Genomic DNA, 21,434 nt, shown 5'->3' with positions numbered 1-21,434 from the left:
CTCTGGTCAAACATTTTCAGATCAATTGCTGGCAATTGGAAACGGAAAGCTCCCAGTAGTGGGAAAGCCAAAAATGTTGTATATTCGCAATTTTTACGTAGTTTGAAACACATATATAAATCTATCTATATTCACAGGTGGGACACAGGGACACAACTACAATGGCGCGTAACTGATATGGCGCGTAACGACTTACGCACGCGGGGGGGGCTTGGGGGGGGGGGCGCGAACCACCCCAACAGCTAGTATATATATATATATATATATATATATATATATATATATATATATATATATATATATATATATATATATATATATATATATATATATATATATATATATATATATATATCGCAAAACAGTAAAAAGAGAACAGAGGAAGAACTGAAGAAGTAAAAAGAGAAGCTTGAGTCGAGCACAGCTAAAATCTAGAATACTTGACAAGTATATAATCTGTTTTAATTTCCCAGAGGATTAACTTAACTTTTTATTACTATTTCAGGATACCAGAAAACTTTTCTTTATAAAAAAAAAACACCTTTTCCACCGACATAAATCAACACACAGGAAGCAGCTATTTCCTTAGTAATTACCTCTTCCTAACTAGAAAGTTAATAATTTATTTTATATTTTAAACGAGAAAAACTTCACTTTTCCTCTCGAATATCAAGTAGTTTTTCTGTATCGTTAATTATTTCAAGCGCCTAGGGTATGATATCTCCACATAATCACCTGACAGTTTCCACGAGTGATAAACTAGACAACGAAACATATCACGTGACACTCTTAATTACCTTTCTACCTTAGTCTTCAGCCTTATACTAACTAAATAAACTTCAAAATCTCATAGTCCTGGGAACTTTAGCATTTACCAATAATAGCTCCTCTAGTAAGCCTCGCACCAGGATCTTATTTCAACGATTCAATTACTGTTTTTTTTTTAATTCGACATCCATTTTCTTCGCGAACAAAAAAAAAATATTCGTGCTGTAAAAAGTTGATCTCTGGCATGGGCAATGCTATATTAGACGTCTGATATGGTTTTAGCACGTCTTGCGGGTAGTTGTGATTTGTGATTACTCCTACTTCGCGTTGATATTTTGTTGGTTGATTTTACTTTTACTCCTACCAATTTACTTTTACTCTTACCAACATTTATTCTGCAATATAAACAAGGAATCATTGTCGCCGGTGGTGGAACTAAGGGAGTGGCAAGTGGATTCACTTCTACCAAGGCACAGCATCTATATATATATATATATATATATATATATATATATATATATATATATATATATATATATATATATATATATATATATATATATATGTATATATATTTCCTGAAAAAATAGGACCACTTATATCATCAAATGTGAAGACGCTGAAATTCCCATCCCCCCTGGGGCGAAAAACCCACCGCCCCTCTGGTTGCTATATAACTTATTAGCCTCTTTTTCGTAAAAAAAAGGCACAGGATCAGATGTCCATACATGTAGTTTATATTAGTTCACGCAAATTTGAAATAACGGAAGCATATGACATAATATATTAATTCCTAATTTCTAACCTATGCCAACCTACTAATGTATCTAGTTTCAAAATACACTAATAAAATATCTGATCACCCCACCCCCCTCCGCTAACTGTTGATCCTTTTGTAACAAAGTGGAAGACTTTGACGTACCAGTCCTCCATAGTGCGAAAACACACCTATTGCTACTCTATGTAAATTTGGAATCTTAACAAAGCTACAGGACTAATTGCTGGATAAATTCATTTCTAAGTACCAACATTTCCAGTGCTTTGACATAAATTGTACCACTTTTCTTGGAAAATTTTACCACAAAAGATTTTTGTGGCACAATTGTACCATCCGATGCCAATTTCCATTTCATCAAAAAAAAATATACTGGAATAAATTGAAAAGCCAGCAGTGTTTTCTTAGCACTCACATCTTCACCCTCTTTCAGAAACCAATTTTAAGTGCTGTTTTCTCATGTGATGGTTAGCCTAAAATACGTGGAGATTTTTTTTTCTTATTGCGTTTGAGTTCGACAAAACGTTCCTTTTCTCTTCCTTATATCCCTAAAAGCGGGATGGAGAGAGGTTCTGAAATTTTTAAAAAGTTAAACTTGACCTGGCAAATAAAATCAAATTGTACAGAGGAGTGCCAGAAATGTTGGGTTGTACCATAAAATGTTCGGATATACTGTATTGTACCAAGATCTCTCAACTGTGCCAAGAACAGTACAATTGTACCACATTGGCAACACTGCTAAATACTCGAACCAGCTGAGGTGACAACAGTCTCGGTGGTGTTACAGGAATCTACGTGTAGAAGCTCCAACCTGAACTCCAAAATCTGGATCATGAGGCTATGTGGGTCATGTGTAAAATTACGGGCTTTTCTCGTCATTTTTTTTTTTTTTTTTTTTGTTTTGGTTTTTTGCATGACATTTTCACTTCAAAAAACCCAACAGACCCAACCAAACAACCATTCAACCCAACCAACCTTGACTCGATGCCCACTTTAATTGGACAATCTGTCTTGGCTTTTTCTACAAACAGCCATAACTTGACTTTTCCCACAACTATTCCGTTTTCAGTTCAAAAAACTGTTACCCAGAGAGGGTAAAAAACAGGCATGAACTAGTTTATACCTCCAAATGACGGTGGGTTCACTTAGAAGCCAATATAACAGTCCTATAAGTAGTCCTATATTTACCAATGATGTTATTCAGAAATTCACCGTATTTACCTTATTGTTTATTAAGCTTACCTTATTCGCCAATTCATTTTAATATGCTGGTATTAATTCCCAGGTATTAACTCCTGGAATGAGTTGGTACTCATTCCAGAAGCTGGAATCATCCGTAGGTCATTCAAGTTTCTCAATAGAGGGATACTATGTACGCTGTACAAGGCCTTGGTAAGATCAATCCTGGAATACGGACATTGTACCATACACACTTTTTATAACAAGGATATCGAAATTCTACACCGAAAATTCTACGGTTCATTATTCACCAATTCCTCTTGAGTCTCTACCTCAGTGCAGTAGTCAGAATCATCTGTTGACCCATCAAGTTTATCGATATGGAAATACTAAGTACGCTGTACAAGGACTAGGTAAGATTAATCCTTGTGTATGAACTTCATCCATCTACCTTTTTTATGACAAGAAAGTCGATTCAGTTGAACACGTACAACGTAGAATGATAAAATTCAGCATAATTAATTCCAGCTCCCATCGGAAGAGCGACTCCGGAAGCTCCAACTATCAACTTTAGCTAGCCGTTTTATCGTGGAATTATGACTTAATTTTACAAAATCTGCAAAGGAGTCTTTTGTAAATACCTTGTACCGACCGACATTCTACAGTTCAGTACATTATTCACCAATTCTTCTTAAGTTCCTGGCTCAGTGCAGTCATAAGAATCGTCCCTTGACCCTTCAAGTTTATTGATAAGGAAATACTACGTACATTGTACAAAGACTTGATAAGGTCAATCCTGGAGTATGAACATCGTCCACTCACCCTCTTTATGACAAGGACATCGATTCAGTTGAAAACGTACAACGTAGAATGACAAAGTTGAGCACAATTAATCCCAGCTCCCATATGAAGAGCGGCTCCGGAAGCTCCAACTATCACATTTAGCTGGCCGTTTTATCGCGGAAACATGATTGAAACTTACAAAATCTGCTTATGATGACCTTGCACCAACCGAATCTCTACAGTTTAGTACATCATTCACAAATTCCTCTTAACTTCCTGACACAGTGTAGTCGTAAGAATCATCCGCTGAACCAAGTTTTGTCGATAAGGAAGTAATACGTACGTTGTACAAGGATATGGTATGGTCAATCCTGGAGTATGAACATTGTCCATTCACCCTCTTTATGACAAGGACATCGATTCAGTTGAACATGTCCAACGTAGAATAACAAAATTCAGCTCAATTAATCTCGGTTCCCATATGAAGAGCGGCTCCCGAAGCTGCAACTGCGAACTTTAGCTAGCCGTTTTATCATGGCTACATGACTGAAACTTACAAAATCTGCAAAGGAGCCTTTTATGATAACCTTGCACCCACCGATATTCATTCTACAGTTCAGTACATTACTCACCAATTCTTCTAAAGTTCCTGATTCAGTGCAGTCGTAAGAATCATCCGATGAACCTTCAAGTTTGGTCGATAAGGAAATACTACGTACGCTGTACAAGGACTTGGTAAGGTCAATCCTGGAGTATTAACATCGACCATCCAACCTTTTTATGACAAGGACGCCGATTCAGTTGAACACTTACGACGTAGAATGACAAAATTCAGCACACTTAATCCCAGCTCCCATATGAAGAGCGGCTCCGGAAGCCCCAATCACCAAACTTGGCTTACCGTTTTTGCCTTGGCCACATGATTGAAACTTACAAGATCTGGAAAGGGAACTTTTACCATAACAATGCATCCAACAACATACTATAATTCAGTACATTAAGTCTATGTGGCTATCAGTTTAAACTACACGGTCAATGGTTCTTCAAGGACACCCGAAGTCGGGTGTTCTCCAACCGGGACATCTGCAAGCGGAATAGTCGGCCCTCACCAATAGTAAACGGCCGGATGTTGATTCATTCCAAGAATTTGATAATTTTCATGGACTTGATATGTTTTCTAGTTTCCCATTTCACAGAGAGTTGTAATAGGATTGTCCCAGTTTTTTGCACTAAACGATTATTATTATTATTAATATCGCAATAAACTAAGTCCTGAATCAATGATAAAAAAATACACCAATGTGAAGCTACCAACTAACTCGGTACATGAGCAAGGTCATGAGCCAGTTTCATAACTATCTAAGCCCTGATTCGGTCTAAAATCTTTGGTACATGTCTATCAAATTTCAAGCTAATCTTAGCTCTTTGAACTTTTGGTAGCTTCGCTAGTAAGATACCGTTTTCCTCCAATTTTCCAATTACAGAAGGTGACACATAATGCAATCCAGAAGCCAACTTTCATTAACAATAATTGAATATTATTAAAATATTTAATTATTATTGATAATTTGTACTTTGATCTTTAAATGGCATATAACAATAAATTTTGCACGTTAAATGCTTGTATTATGTAAAAGAAAGCTAAAACTCTTGTACTTCTGTAATTATTGTAACATGAGCTACTGAAAAGACGATATCCAAAGTTAAAAAAAAAAATATATATAACACAGAATCAACTATCATTAATCCTAATTGGCTTTTGGAGAGCATCTTAGGCATTCGATGGATCCATCTTACGCCTACTCACAACTGATTCTAAGACTTTAAGATTCCTTCTATTCCAAGGTTATTACTTTGGGTTTTCAAATTTGTGAAGTGTTTAGGGCAGTGCCATATTAGCAGTATTGCGACATTGAACTATAAAAACAAATAACCAAAATTAACGAGTTGTGCACCTAGTTAGACCACTAAACTTTGATCATTTCTTCTTATTTTCAAATTACTCTAGTAAAATGAATTTTACTTTTAATTTTATTTAATTTTACTTATTACTTTTTTTTTCAATTTTCCAAACAATAGAGCATAGTAATTCTGCTTACTTAAGCGGAAGTAATTACTCCAAGCAATTGGAGCTAATTAAAATAAGAAACACTAAATACAGAGTGAGGAGTTGCATAATAAACAAATAAAAAAAATGTAAAATTTAATAAACTCCGAAATTAAGATTCACCTGCTCAAAAAGAAATACTTTACACTAATTAGATTTGGTGAGGTTTGAGATCTACAGACATTTGTTTCGTCTAATATTCACCGAATTGGTGCGAGGAAATTTAAAAATAACAAACCATACTTTTTACTTACAACATATTCAAAGACAAGGGTTAGTGAAGTTTTGGTATGTACAATGTCATGGAGGGTAACTATATTTGCATGTCGGAGGTCTCGTAGCAATGAGGCTTCTCGGATAGCAGTAAAGGGAGCTCCTTCTTCCTCCTGGAGTCTGATTTCTTTTAACGCCACTTCTTGTCCAGTTAAACTGCAAAGAAGAAAACCATTTAAAAGACTGCGACACAGTAGTCAACATATCCCAGTTGGCTCTGATCACAGCATAAATATATATATATATATATATATATATATATATATATATATATATATATATATATATATATATATACTAACAGTAGTGAAATATGCTATACTCTCCATTAAAGATTTTTGAAACACAAAAATCTTTATGACTCCGCCTCTTCACGCACGCATAATGACAGATGTTTAGCACATTACGGTGGAAATGATCTGATCGAATGCAAAGTAGCAACTGAAACTATTGCACTGACGCAGTGGGAACTTCGTATTCAGCGTGCTATCATTTGTGTCATTTTGAAAAAAAAAATTCGCTACTGTTTGTATATATATTTATGCTATGATTCGGATAATTTACTAGATATTAGTTGACGAGTTTTGGCTTTGCCTCTTTGACGCATGAATCATTTGCGGCGTCAGACACAATCAAACAGTTTGTGGTAACGAACTGTAGTAAGGAGCGACCCGGCTCAATAGTAAACGAAACTCTAAAAAACGGAATTTCGATGCTAAAAGATAGATAAACAGAATCAGATTTTTATGCTGATTTTAAATATATAAGTTTCATCAAAATTTTAGTCTTTGTCATCAAAAGTTACGAGCCTGAGAAAATTTGCCTTATTTTGGAAAATAGGGGAAAACACTCCCCTAAAAGTCATAGGATCTTAACGAAAATCACACCATCGCATTCAGCGTATCAGAGAACAATAAAAAAAAAATTTCAAGGTCCAATCTACAAAAATGTGGGATTTCGTATTTTTTGCCAGAAGACAAATCACGGGTGCGTGTTTATTTGTTTGTTTGTTTGTTGCTTTTTTCCCAGGGGTCATCGTATCGACCAAGTGGTCCTAGAGTGTTGCAAGAGGGCTCATTCTAACGGAAATGAAAAGTTCTAGTTCCCTTTCTAAGTGACCAAAAAAATCGGATGGCGCCTCGCTTATTTTTGTCCCAAAGTCAACGGATCAAAATTTTGAGATAGCCATTTTGTTCCGCATAGTCGAAAACCATAATAACTATGTCTTTGGGGATGACTTACTCCCCACAGTCCCTGGGGGAGGGGCTGCAAGTTAAAACTTTGACCAATGTTTTCATACAGTAATGGTTATTGGGAAGTGTACCGACGTTTTCAGGGGGATTTTTTTGGTTTGGGTGTGGGGTTCAGGGGAGGGGTCTATGTGGGAGGATCTTTCCTTGGAGGAATATTCATGGGGGAAGAGAAATTCAATGAAAAGGGCGCAGGATTTTCTAGCATTACTATTAAAAAAAAACAATGAAAATATAAACATGAAAAAGTTTTTTCAATTGAAAGTGAGGAGAAGCATTAAAACTTAAAACGAACAGAGATTATTACGCATATGAGGGGTTCTAAAAATACTTTACGAGTTAGTATTTAAATTAAATACTTTTAGTATTTTAGAGTTAAAATACTAAAATTAAATACTTTAGAGTTAAATTAAATACTTTTTATTTAAAAATACGAGGTATTCAGGAGGAGATAATACTCCGCTCTTTATGCTAAATTATTTTTTTGTAATTTCAACTATTTATTCTACGGCCTTTCTGATTCAGGGATCATTCTTAAAGAATTGGGACAAAACTTAAGATTTAGTGTCAAGAGCGATGTATTAACGAGGGGACAAACCTCCTCATATATATAATCAACAATATAAGAATATAAAAGTTTGTTACGTAAGTTAATTCTTAAGTTACGTATATTTTTTTACTAATAAGAACGTTCGTTGAAAATTAAAAGTTCTAGTTGCCTTTTTAAGTAACCGAAAAATTGGAGGGCAACTAGGCCTCCTTCCCCACCTCTTATTTCTCAAATCGTCTGAACAAAACTAAGAGAAAGCCATTTAGCCAAAAAAAGAATTAATATGCAAATTTCATTTTAATAATTTATGTACGGAGAGCCAAAATCAGACATGCATTAATTCAAAAACTTTCAGAAATTAAATAAAAAAACAAGTTTTTTGAAATGAAAGTAAGGAGCGACATTAAAACTTAACACAAACAGAAATTCCTCCGTATATGAAAGGGGCTTTTCCTCCTCGACACCCCGCTCCTTGAGCTAAAGTTTGATTCTTTCTCGCAACTCTACTTTTTAAAACAATAAAAAAAACTTTAGCGTAAAGAGGGGGGCGTCGAGGAGAAAAATCCCCTTTCATACGGAGTAATTTCTGTTCGTATTAAGTTTTAATGTCGCTCCTTACTTTCATTTCAAAAAACTTGTTTTTTATTTAATCTAGTAATGAACCAAGTCTAGCCCATAGTAACCGAAAATTTAAAAACACGTTTAGAAATAAAAGTCAGGTAAGGAAAAATCACCATTTGTAGCTGATTCAGGATTGGCAAATATCATTTCGATTTAATTAGTGATCAAAGTTTATTACTGCTACTATCACTAACAACTCACTGCAGCACTAAGCCGCCTGAGGCCAAAAAAGTTACGCACGTTCCTCTCCTTCCCAATCTATTCAAAGCCTCCCTCTTTACAACCCCGAAAAAAGATCCCATTTCCCTTAAATCATTCTTTACGACATCCTCCCGTCCTAATCGGGGATGATACAATTCGTATCAGGGATGATACGTCCTAATAGGGATGATACTGATTCCCTGAGGGAATCAGGAGATGGTGGGCTGACCAGGAGTATCTTTGGCAATTTGTCATCCTTCTACCTGTCCTAGCCATCACATTCTTTCTCTCATTATGGCCCAAGAAAGTGGAATTGAACCATTTGGATATAGTTAGTCAGTCGGCTACCCAAAATAACATATAGGCAATTTCTCTGGAACCATAAAACATATGTGGAAACTGCAACTTGGAAAATAGCCTTAAACCCTCAAAAATAGCGGCAGATCGAAATGGATACCAAACCAATAGGATCTGTACGGTCAAAAACCTCCCAAAAAGGTAGTTACAGTCCCCCATCCTCAACATACAAAAAGTAAAGTTTTGGTTGTCCAATTCAAAGTTTTTCTTCGGAATACTGCTATTTTATTCACAAATAAAGATGATCCAGAAAAAAAGCCTTTTCATGTACAAAATAAATACCATTTCTGGGCCTTTTATTCTCCAACTGTTAAAATTCCTTAACGTGAAAGATAAAATTTCAAATAAGGCTCAACGCTACTGAACTTAGAGCACCAAAGCAGGTAATCCCAAAAGAAAACTTTAAACTATTTGGAATAAAAGTCCACAGAATGCTCCATAGTTCTATGGAATTGAGTGTTGTTATTCAGCGCGAGTAGAAACAACAATAGAAGAGAAATAAAAGTTCGATAAAGCTTAGCAAAATAGAAAAATGGATGTTCATTCGTCCACCTAAAGGGAAGTTTCAAAAGCACGACATTCCCCGTTTGGAGTTATTACTGTCCCCGCTTGGAGTATTACATACTGTCAAGCCAAAACTAAACTACTAATTACATAGTTTAAAAAAAAGAAGTTCGAGTTGCCAGATAGGGGCACACTTATACCAGTTAGGCGCTTTTTTAGCTGCTTGCGCACTGAATTTTTCTAATCGACACATTGTGCCGATTTTGTATGTGGAAAATCGTTCATTTAGCGCATTTTTACAAGAAAATGACGCATTTGGCGCATTTTTACATTTATGGCGGTGCAGCTTTAAACTAGATATCTGGTAGCACTGCTTCCAAAGGCCCTCTTAACCCTTTCATGTCGTAGGTAACCGTTCCTTCGATGTACCCAGTGTCTCTTTGTAGTTCAGATACGGCTTTCGAACTAAGACCGTCAAAAAGCACACATTCAACAACTCGTGTTGCGATACCTTTTACTCTCAGTCAGTTAATCAGTAGCAGAGTAGTTTTTTGCCATGCCTAAAAAGCAAAAATTAGCTGATTTTGACCGCGATGATGAAAACGATGCAGGTGAGTTTTTCACTTTTTATTATCTTGTTTTGTTCCTTAAAGTCTCTACTTTTAGCTTGTATTTATAAGAATCTTGTTTAGTTTTGTCTTCATCCCCCATTTCTGTGTTTTATTTAACGGTTACCTTAGGGTAATCCTAGGTTTTGAGACGAGTAGTTTTTGAAGATGCTTCTCTTATACTATTTGTTTTTGCTGGTTTATTGTGCTCTAGATTCTTTCTTTTATTTCACTTTTTTTTATTCCCGAAGCACCTCATGAGCATCACGAACATATTCGCTTCCTGCATTTCCTTCAGTATTTTCATTTGGCCTTTGAAAACCCATTTTCGATCGTTTTCTTTCTTTATGTGAAGCACCTCATTCGGATTTTCCTAATTTGACGAAGCAGAAGCACCCATGGTCTGGTCACAATTTTCTCTCGCAGAGACAGCAAGCCTCTCTTATTCCGTCGAAAACTCCAAACCAAGAAAAGTGAAAGAAAGCATTTTCAAGGAGAGAAGTAGACGTGTAAGAGCTTCTGCTACCAGACAGCGAATCTGAGATGGATATAATGTCTGATGAAGACGAAGAGTCTGATGGTGACGACGAGTCTGATCCATTATGGAAATACAAACCCTGGAGACAGCTCCACATACACCACCCTACAGCCTGTTCAGCTGGTTGAGGATCCTACAGAAGACATACCTCTCAGCATTTTGAACCGTGTCGGAATTTTGACGAGTGCAGATGACCAATTTGATGGTGAAGAAGTCAGTACATTCCCCGCTACTGAAACTCCGCCGTCTCCCATTTTATCCACAAGCTCGTTACCAATTTTTTCTTCAACCATCCCCACCGCATCAAGGAAAAATCAAGATGCTTCAAAAGAATACAAGTGGCTAAGAAAACAGATTGAACCCCATAATATCACCTGGAAAGCTTCCCTCCCAAAAGCAACAGATATTCAATTACCCATTGATTTATTCAGAACTTTCGTCACGCATAGCATTGTTGCTGGATTAGTTGACCAAACCAACCTGTATGCAAACACTAGGATTACCCTAAAGCTGACCCAAATAAGATGAACCGATTCCTTGGAGTACAGATGCTCATGAGCATTGCAAAGCTACCAGCTATGAGGATGTATTGGAAGCGCACTATTCGATACATTCCGATCCCAGAGGCTATGAGCCATGACAGATTTTTGACAATTCAGCTGTTTTTTCATTTCAATGACCAGAGCTTAGCAGTGCCATCTGGTCAAACTGGTCATGATAAGCTGCACAAAATCAGACCAATATATGACAAGCTTGGGAAAAATATAAAAATAATACTGTCTGAGGATACACAAATTGTAGACGAACAGATGATTCCCTTCAAGGCTCGGCTAAGTTCTGAACAGTACTTGAAAGAAAAGCCTCCTTCGTGGGGTGTAAGTGTTTACGAGAGTATGCGTGAGTGGGATTGTCTACGACCGAGAAATCTACACAGGAAAAGACTCAGTTCCGGCTATTCCTCTGGGCCTGGGTGCTGACGTTGTCCTTCGACTGATCGACCATATGTCATGGGGAATGAATTTCAAGCTGTACTTCGACAGTTTCTAAACATACGTTGACCTTATTCACGCCATACGCACCAATCACAGGATTGTCATGTGGGACGATAAGGAGTAATCGTATGAAAGGAGCAATTTTAGAAAGAGATACATCATTGAAAAAGAAAGGGCGTGGAAGCCATGGTTATAGACTTGAGAGGTTTGAGACACAAGTATCCATTGTGAAGCTGATCGACAATAAACCAGTGCATGTGTCCTCATCGTACTGTGCCGTAGCTCCAGTCAACCAGTGTCAAAAGTGAGATGAAAGTACTTGTATTCATGTCGTGGTAGATCGTCCATGTGTTGTCCGTGAGTACAAGTCAATGGGTGGGGTCTGATATGCTTCTGGAGCTCTACCGCACTGGCATACGATCCAAAATATGGTACATACGGTTAGTGTATTATTTCCTTGACTTAGCTGTGAACAACGCTTGGCTTCTACATAGGGGAGAGTGCGAAGACCTGGGTAGACAGCATATGTCCTTGCTGTACTTCAAGATGGATATTTGCAGATCCTTGATAGTGTCAGGAGTTGTCAATACTCCTCGTGCTGGTCGACCCTCTGGCAGTGCTCTTACAAAGCGAAAAACAAAAACTACAGAAGTAGACATACCGCCAGAGTCGGTGTGCAATGACACTGCTGGCCATCTACCCGACACAGTCGAAAAGGGACGCTACCGGTACAAAAAATGTACAAGGGGTGCAACTTGCGGAATTCTCTGCGTTAAATGCAAGGTTCGGTTATGGCTGAATGGAGACAGAAACTGTTTTATAAACTTCCACATTAAGTGAAATGAATCTTTTTATCTTTGATGACTATATGGTAACCATTTCCATTTCAGTGTGAATGAAATAAATATTTGAAGTTGAGATTCCGTTGAAACTAAGCTTACGTTGATTATTATTGAAAGGCTTCAGAATTTTTCAAGCATTCAGTCAGTGTTCATGTATGAAAGGGTTAAGGGTTTTATTCATTTTTCACATTTGCAGAAGCGTAGTTTCTTAGTAAGAGGTAGGAAAGATTGAGGCCGTATATGTTTCGGGGTCTCGAGCTCAAAGACTGTCTCCAACAATTAAATGAATTGTATACCAAAGTGAGCCAATTTCTTTAAACAACACACTGTATTTTCAAAATTTATTTTCATTAAGAAAAAAATGAAACAAAACTTAGCAGAAAGCTTTATTTACCTGTTTAGTAAAACGTGAAATATAGCATATACCCTTCAGATTTAAGTAAGACTATATGGGTCTCTCAGACGCAAAATTGATTAACGATGAGAAAGACAACGTTTCTTTTCATTTTTTTTTCAACAGCCTGGGGTGAATGAACTAGACTGACTAATTAACTTGTGTATCTGAAAGGACGCTCCATCCCCCCTCCCAAAACAAAAAAGGGATTAACAAAATGACACAAAATTAGATATTGAATGATATAAGATTTTTAGAAGCCAATTTTAGAAGTTCAGGCTAAAATAGGCTCACAGTCTAGACTTCAACACTTCAGCAAACACCAAAAACTCCTGCTCTTTTTTTAGTTTCTTTTTATTTAACATGTGACAGTCATAAGAATCATATTATATAAATTTCAACGCAAGGAATCCAATTCTGGTATAACACTGTCGTTTAAATACCACAAGTACTAAGACTGTATTTAGGCCTCAAATGGTCCTTTACCGTAGTAGACAATACCCGACTTCTTTTTCTTAAAATGAGCACGCGAGAAAATTCTTACTTGCGATGTAATTAGCACGATGCTTTTGAACAGCTAATAAGCCCTTACTACAAAGGCTAAAAAATACAAACTGTATTCAAAATGGATTTCAGGGATGAAAATCAGAGGTTTCTGAAACCTTGGAATCTTTCCCAGAGAATTTTGACTCTCATCCCCCCCGCCCCAAGAGAAGAAAAATAAAGATGACGTATCTGGTTGTGAAAGCTAGATAAAAGAAACTTCTCAGTTTCCTTTATTTCAAGACTTTTTACACGTATAACAATTTTCCTAACGACGGTATACGTATTGTATCTTTTTCTCTTTCCTTTCGTTTCAAAGGAAACAGATCCTTTGAACTGTTAAGCACCGGAGTTTTACAAGAAATAAAAACGAGTGTTTGTTTAAAAACTTAATAATGGTAAAAAACAACTTTAGTCATAAAAAGCAAAAGGAAACAACTATAAGATATCTGCAATGAGGACTCTAACTCATTAGAAAAACGCTTTGATAGCCTATTTTTAAGATACCTTAAAGTGCCAATCTTTCCCAGATTGGGAATCTTTCCCAATCTGATCTGGATCTTTCCCAGAGAATTTTGACTCTCATCCCCCCCGCTCCAAGAGAAGAAAATAAAGATGACGTATCTGGTTGTGAAAGCTAGATAAAAGAAACTTCTCAGTTTCCTTTATTTCAAGACTTTTTACACAAATAACAATTTTTCTAACGACGGTATACGTATTGTATCTTTTTCTCTTTCCTTTCGTTTCAAAGGAAACAGATCCTTCGAACTGTTAAGCACCGGAGTTTACAAGAAATAAAAACGAGTGTTTGTTTAAAAACTTAAAAATGGTAAAAAACAATTTTAGTCATAAAAAGCAAAAGGAAACAACTATAAGATATCTGCAATGAGGACTCTAACTCATTAGAAAAACGCTTTGATAGCCTATTTTTAAGATACCTTAAAGTGCCCATCTTTCCCAGATTGGGAATCTTTCCCAATCTGATCTGGATCTTTCCCAAAGAATTTTGACTCTCATCCCCCCCGCTCCAAGAGAAGAAAAATAAAGATGACGTATCTGGTTGTGAAAGCTAGATAAAAGAAACTTCTCAGTTTCCTTTATTTCAAGACTTTTTACACGTATAACAATTTTTCTAGCGACGGTATACGTATTGTATCTTTTTCTCTTTCCTTTCGTTTCAAAGGAAACAGATCCTTTGAACTGTTAAGCACCGGAGTTTTACAAGAAATAAAAACGAGTGTTTGTTTAAAAACTTAATAATGGTAAAAAACAATTTTAGTCATAAAAAGCAAAAGGAAACAACTATAAGATATCTGCAATGTGGACTCTTTAACTCATTAGAAAAACGCTTTGATAGCCTATTTTTAAGATATCTTAAAGTGCCACCCTGTCTCATTCATTATGAACTTTTTTTAGTTTGTATGGCCAGAATATTCAGAATTAATTTAGCGGTCTTGCCAAAGCTTCAGAGCTTAGACAAGAAATCCGAATAAACGACAGGTAACTAAAATCCGACACCTATTTTCCCACAAATTTTAGAAAACCGTTTAACTTCTCCCACTTTGTGCTAGAGGTAAGAGGTATTCAGTTTTAATGAATCTTACATCATAAAAAAATGTATGAGGTATTCAGTTTTAATGAATCTTACATGATATTAAATATATAAAAAACTAAATTTTTTTAGCTGAAAGTAAGGAGCGACATTAAAATTAAAACGAACAGAAATTACTCCGTATATAAAATGGGTTGTCCCCTCCGCAATCCCTTGCTCTTTACGCTAAAGCTTTCAATCGTTTTAAAAAGTAGAATTGTGGCAAAGAGTCAAACTTTAGCATAAAGAGCGAGGGATTGTGGAGGGAACAACCCATTTTATATATGGAATAATTTCCGTTCGTTTTAAGTTTTAATGTCGCTCCTTACTTTCAGCTAAAAAAATTAGTTTTTTTTATTTAATTTCTGAACGTTTTTGAATTAATGCATATTTGGTTTTGGCTCACCGCACATAAATTATTAAAATGAAATTTGTATATTAATTCTTTTCTTGGCTAAATGGCTTTCTCTTAGTTTTGATCAGACGATTTTGAGAACTAAGGGGTGGAGAAGGAGGCCTAGTTGCCCTCCAATTTTTCGGTTGCTTAAAAAGGCAACTAGAACTTTTAATTTTTAACAAACGTTTTTATTAGTAAAAAATATACGTAACTTATAAATTAGCAACTTACGTAACAAACTTTCATAATCTTATATTTTTATTATGTATACAAGGGGGTTTGTATCCTCGTTAGTAGCTCGCTCTTTACACTAAATCTTAAGTTTTGTCCCAATTCTTTAAGAATGACCCCTGAATCAGAAAGGCCGTAGAATAAATAGTTGAAATTACTAAAAATACTTTAGCATAAAGAGCGAGGTATTTATCTCCTCCTAAATACCTCGCTCTTTATGCTAAAGTATTCTTAAAACCCCTCATATGCGTAATAATCTCTGTTCGTTTTAAGTTTCAATGCTACTCCTTCCTTTCATTTGAAAAAACGTTTTCATGTTTATTTTTCATTGTTTTCTTATAGTAATGCTAGAAAATCATGCGCCCTTTTCCTTGAATTTTTCTTCCCCCATGACAGATTCCTCCAGGGAAAGATCCTCCAACATAGCCCCCTCCCCTCAGCCCCCCCCCCAAACAAAATAAAATCCCCCTGAAAACGTCTGTACACTTCCCAATAGCCATTACTATATGTAAACACTGGTCAAAGTTTGTAACTTGCAGCCACTCCCCCAGGGATTGTGGGGGAGTTAGTCATCCCCAAATACATAGTTATTATGGTTTTCGACTATAATGAACAAAATGGCTATCTCAAAATTTTGATCCGTTGACTTTGGGAAAAAAATGAGCGTGGGAGGGGGCCTAGATGCCCTCCAATTTTTTTGGTCACTTAAAAAGGGCACTAGAACTTTTCATTTCCGTTAGAATGAGCCCTCTTGCGACATTCTAGGACCACTTGGTCGAAACGATGACCCCTGGAGAGAGAAAAAAAACAAAAAAAAAAACAAACAAATAAACACGCACCCGTGATTTGTCTTCTGGCAAAAAATACAAAATTCCACGTTTTTGTAGATAGGAGCTTGAAACTTCTACAGTAGGGTATTCTGATACGCTGAATCTGATGGTGTGATTTTCGTTAAGATTCTATGACTTTTAGGGGGTGTTTCCCCCTATTTTCTTAAATAAGGCAAATTTTCTCAGGCTCGTAACTTTTGATGGGTAAGACTAAACTTGATGAAACTTATATATTTAAAATCAGCATTAAAATGTGATTCTTTTGATGTAGCTATTGATATCAAAATTCAATTTTTTAGAGATTTGGTTACTATTGAGCCGGGTCGCTCCTTACTACAGTTCGTTACCACGAACTGTTTGAAAAAAGTGCAGGTTTTATTTTTTGACTAAACAGAGCAGAATTTTCTTTCTAAATGAAAGAACATTCCCTAAAATTGCCCCAGCACACCTGCTGGAAAACCACTAAAAATTCACTCAAAGGAAGTATGATTTGAGGAATTTAGCAGCTTTAAGAGTTCCCTATGGTGCGACTTGCTTCGATTGAAAACTTTACCGACACATGGGATGTAAAATTTTCTTTGTCTTTCGAATCAAATTTTTCGTCAAGCCACAGCTTTTCAATAGATCTCGATGTTGGCTAATAACCTGGGAGAATTTACTAATGGGCCCTCTGTCTTCGAGACGGTCAGCCAACGCTGAAATTCACAAATCGATTCTTATGGTATCGAGTTCCCCTTAGCATAAGCAAAATGCAACCTTTTTTCTTCACTAGTTTTTGCATAGGTTTTGCATCTTCTGAATGGCTTTAGTTAGATGGAGTGAATGGAAAAAAAAACTGTTGTTTTGTGATGGAGCGGGAGGAGTGGGTTGAGAGAATGTGAGAGAGGGAGAGAACAATAGGATTTTCTTCTGCTGAAAGAAGTAGCGATATCCTTGTGGATCTTGCGATTGGTACATTTCTTTAATACAAAATTTATGTTTAACGAGGAGTCACGAGACATAACAATAAACTCTGATTCATTTTGCATGAACCTTACGATCGTTTGAATTGGACTATAGAATAATTTTTCAGAAATCTTTGTAGTTACAGGGCATTGTTCAGGAACATGATTAAATTATAGAAGTCTCTCCATATACAAAATGTGTCCCATTTCTAAATCAAACAACTAAAAATATTAGAGACATGCGAGGGGGAGCAAAAAAAGTAATTTGATAAACATGGTAGAATACGTTTTCCGATATGCAAATGGAGCCAGCAAAAAATCCTTAGACTATAGATAGATAGATAGATTTATTCACACGAAAAGCCCAATTGTGCCATGGTGACATACACAAAACAAGTATAAAAAATACAGCAACAAACATAGACTGAAAAGACATTAAATTAATTATTTAAGAAAACATCACGATACCTCATACCTACCCAGACGAACTTTCCAATATTATTTATACTTAAGTAACACCTACTTCTCAAAATTTCCGAAATCCAATCTCTCCCTACAACCTCCTTACCAAATATTTCCAAGCGCAAATCCCTCAACTCCCTACAATCCCCTAAAGAAATTGCAAAGACTCATCCATCTGTCCAAACTTAGGGCAACTGCAAGGACCATCCCTCAATCTATTTCCCCCTAAATATTTCCTACGTTCTCCAAGAGGCATAAAATTTATCCACGCGAGTTTGATAATCCAAATTTTTTTCCAGACTTTTCAGAGGAGTATGAGAAAACTAGAGAAGATTTAATGTAAAGACAAAAGATACACCGTTTTGAGGCTAACTACTGTGGACCTACTGCGCCTATCAAAGTAATTCTTGGGCTGACATATAGACTACAAATCTGGCCGTGCAGAGGGGATTAGATAAAAAGCAAATATTGATACGTGGTTTTCACCGTCTGCTGGTGATGTCAGTAAATTTCTAAGATGGCTGATGAAAAACTGCAACGAATAATTTCAGTTTTATTCGGTAATTTATACAAAAAGAGAAATGCAAGACGTTTCCGATGGTTTATATTTAAATATTTTGTTTCGTGATATTCCTCCTTTTTTGTGTAAATACTTTAATTCACATTTGTTTAGACGTCTTTAAATAATTTTTTTTTTTATTTCGTGATCCCCCTCTTTTAAAGTCCATGGAGTTTTTTTGGGGATTAGTGATTTTTGGGGGATTGGGGATGAATGATTTTTGTTATTTGGTTTGAAAATAGTTCTCTATCTATGGTCAATACCTGCAAAAAGGGGAGAGGGATGGTTTTGGGTAACTCATTATGATCTCACTATTTTTCGGGATTGGGTTTCCATGGCTCCGTACAGTTTTCACGACCGGTAAGTCAGTTTTTTAATTGCTTTGACGAATGTACCTTTTCAGAGGATACAAATTCTTAAGTATGTGTCTACAAGATTTTTCAAAAAAAAAAATCCTGGCAGCTGTGAAAATTCGATTTGTTTAACACGCACTACCATGGAATATATCGTATCTTTCAGCGTATTCTTTTAATTCATTTAGGACTTTTATAGATGTCTCCGCCGCTGACTAAGCAGCTATGTAACTCATGGATTGCAATCTTTCTCAGATTTCTAGCGTTTTTTTTTTCGCCGTTTCTTTGGTCTCATACTGCGTTTTCAAGCATACTTCTCTTCTTTGGAAATAAATACAGATCTTATGTTACTATATATATATGACGAATAAAAAGCTCAGTATCCTAATCTCTAAGTAAATTAAGTTAAATATTTTATCTTCCCCTTCTTAGTTATGGTAGAGAAATCTCGCCCTCAATTTCGATTAAGAGACAAGTCTATCTCAATCCGCTTCAGTAATTTAAAAGGCTTCATGGCACCAAAAAAAATCTACTTTTCTCACATCCACTATCCCGTTTTTGATAATTTACCGGAAAACTTCGGGTTTGGAATTGTCAGATATGAAATGGTCTTTTTTGCTATGTTCTGTTTTTATGGCACTTGGTATTAACCAAGTGACATATAGCAATCGCCAATTCTGTCGGTCTGTCTGTCTGTCTGTCTGTCGGTCTGTCTGTCTGTCGGTCCCGGTTTTGCTACTTTAGGCACTTCCAGGTAAGCAAGGACGATGAAATTTGGCAGGCGTATCAGGGACGGGACCAGCTTAATTAGAAATAGTCGTTTTCCCAATTTGCTCATCTGGGGGGGGGGGGGGAGTGGGGGGCCGGTTAATTCGGGAAAAATTGAAAAAATGAAGTATTTTTAACTTATGAATGGGTGATGGGATCTTAATGAAATTTGATGTTTGGAATGATATTGGGTCTCGGAGCTCTTATTTTAAATTTCGACCGGATCTGATGACATTGGGGGGAGTTGGGGGGGGGACCTAAAATCTTGGAAAACACTTAGAGTGGAGGGATCGGGATGAAACTTGATGGGAAAAACAAGCACAAGTCCCAGATACATGACTGACATAATCGGAACGGATCCGCTCTCTTTGGAGTAGTTGGGGGGGGGGGGGGGGGGGTAATTCTGAAAAATTAGAAAAAATGAGGTATTTTTAACTTACGAACAGGTGATCGGATCTCAATGAAATTTGAAATTTAGAAGGATATCGTGGCTCAGAGCTCTTATTTTAAACCCAACCAGATCTGGTGACATTGGGGGGGAGTTAGGAGGGGGAAACCTAAAACTTGAAAAACACTTAGAATGGAGGGATCGGGATGAAACTTGGTGGAAAAAATAATCACGAGTCCTAGATACATGATTGACATAACCGGAACGGATCCGCTCTCTTTGGGGTAGTTGGGGGAGGGGTTAATTCTGAAAAATTAGCAAAAATAAGGTATTTTTAACTTACGAACAGGTTATCGGATCTCAATGAAATTTGATATTTAGAAGGATATCGTGTCTCAAAGCTCTTATTTTAAATCCTGACTGGATCTGGTGACGTCGGGGGAAGTTTGGGGTGGGTGAACCTAAAATCATGGAAAACGCTAAGATTGGAGGGATTGGGATGAAACTTGGTGAGAAAAATAAGCGGAAGTCTTACATACGTGATTTACATAATTGGAACGGATCCGATCTATTGGGGGGGGGGTTAATTCTGAAAAATCAGAAAAAATGACGTATTTTTAACTTACGAAGGAGTGATCGGATCTTCATGAAACTTCATATTTAGAAGGACCTCGTAATTCAGATCTCTTATTTTAAATCTCAATCGGATCAAGCGTAATTGGGGGGGGGAGGCAGTTGGGGGGGGGGGGACCGGAAACCTTAGAAAATACTTAAAGCGGTGAGATCAGGATGAAACTGGATGGGAAGAATAAAAACCTGTCTAAGATATGTGACTGACATAACTGGACCGGATCTGCTCTCTTTGGTGGAATTGGAGGGGGGGGGGTAATTTTGAAAATTGAGGTATTTGTAACTTACGAAAGGGTGACCAGATCTTAATGAAATTTGATATTTAGAAGGATCTTGTGCTTTGAAGTTCTTATTTAAATTCCGACCAGATCCTGTGACGTTGGGGGGAGTTGGAGGGGGAAACCAGAATTCTTGGAAAACGTGAAAATTGGGGTATTTTTTATCTTACGAAAGAATTCATGTCTCAGAGTTCTTATTTCAAATCCCGACCAGATCGTTTGACATTGGGGGGAGTTGGAGGGGGAAATCTTGGAAAAACACTTGGAGTGTAGGAATCGGGATGAAGCTTGGTGGATAGAATAAACAAATGTCCTTGATACGTGATTGACAGAATCGCACTGGATTCACTCTCTTTGGGGGAGTTGGGCGGAGGGGTTCAGTGATTTGGCGAGTTTGGTGCTTCTGGACGTGCTAGGACGATGGAAAATGATAGGCGTGTCATTGATAGAGCTGCACAATTTGACTTGATAAAGTCGTTTTCCTAGATTCTACCATCTGGGGGGCTAAAGGGAGAGGAAAAATTAGAAAAAATTAGGTATATATAACTTACGAGTGGGTTAATGAATTTTGATATTTAGGAGGACATCGTGACTCAGAGCTCTTATTTTAAATCCTGACCGGCATTAAGCCTCTTATTTTCCTTTTTAAATCAATCTATTGATTCATAGAATTTTCTTAGAGTTCATACCATATGATCTCTTGGCTCTTAGCTCTTCT

At 36.7% G+C, this 21,434-nt stretch overlaps 1 protein-coding gene across 2 annotated transcripts in view; it reads right to left on the bottom strand.

The window, feature by feature from the left end:
- The window catches only part of LOC136031356 (cyclin-dependent kinase 14-like), a 200,031-nt gene that overhangs the window by 29,794 nt on the left and 148,803 nt on the right, over positions 1–21,434 (bottom strand). For both annotated transcript variants that reach the window (XM_065710856.1, XM_065710857.1), the window contains one exon: positions 5,867–6,041. In XM_065710856.1, coding sequence (XP_065566928.1) covers positions 5,867–6,041 — 175 coding nt within the window. The remainder of the gene's footprint in view (positions 1–5,866; positions 6,042–21,434) is intronic.

Source organism: Artemia franciscana, chromosome 9 (assembly GCF_032884065.1).
Source record: "Artemia franciscana chromosome 9, ASM3288406v1, whole genome shotgun sequence".
In the NCBI taxonomy this organism is placed as follows: Eukaryota; Metazoa; Arthropoda; class Branchiopoda; order Anostraca; family Artemiidae; genus Artemia; species Artemia franciscana.
The sequence above is the reverse complement of the archived record's forward strand: the minus strand, read 5'-3'. Positions and strand labels throughout refer to the sequence as shown.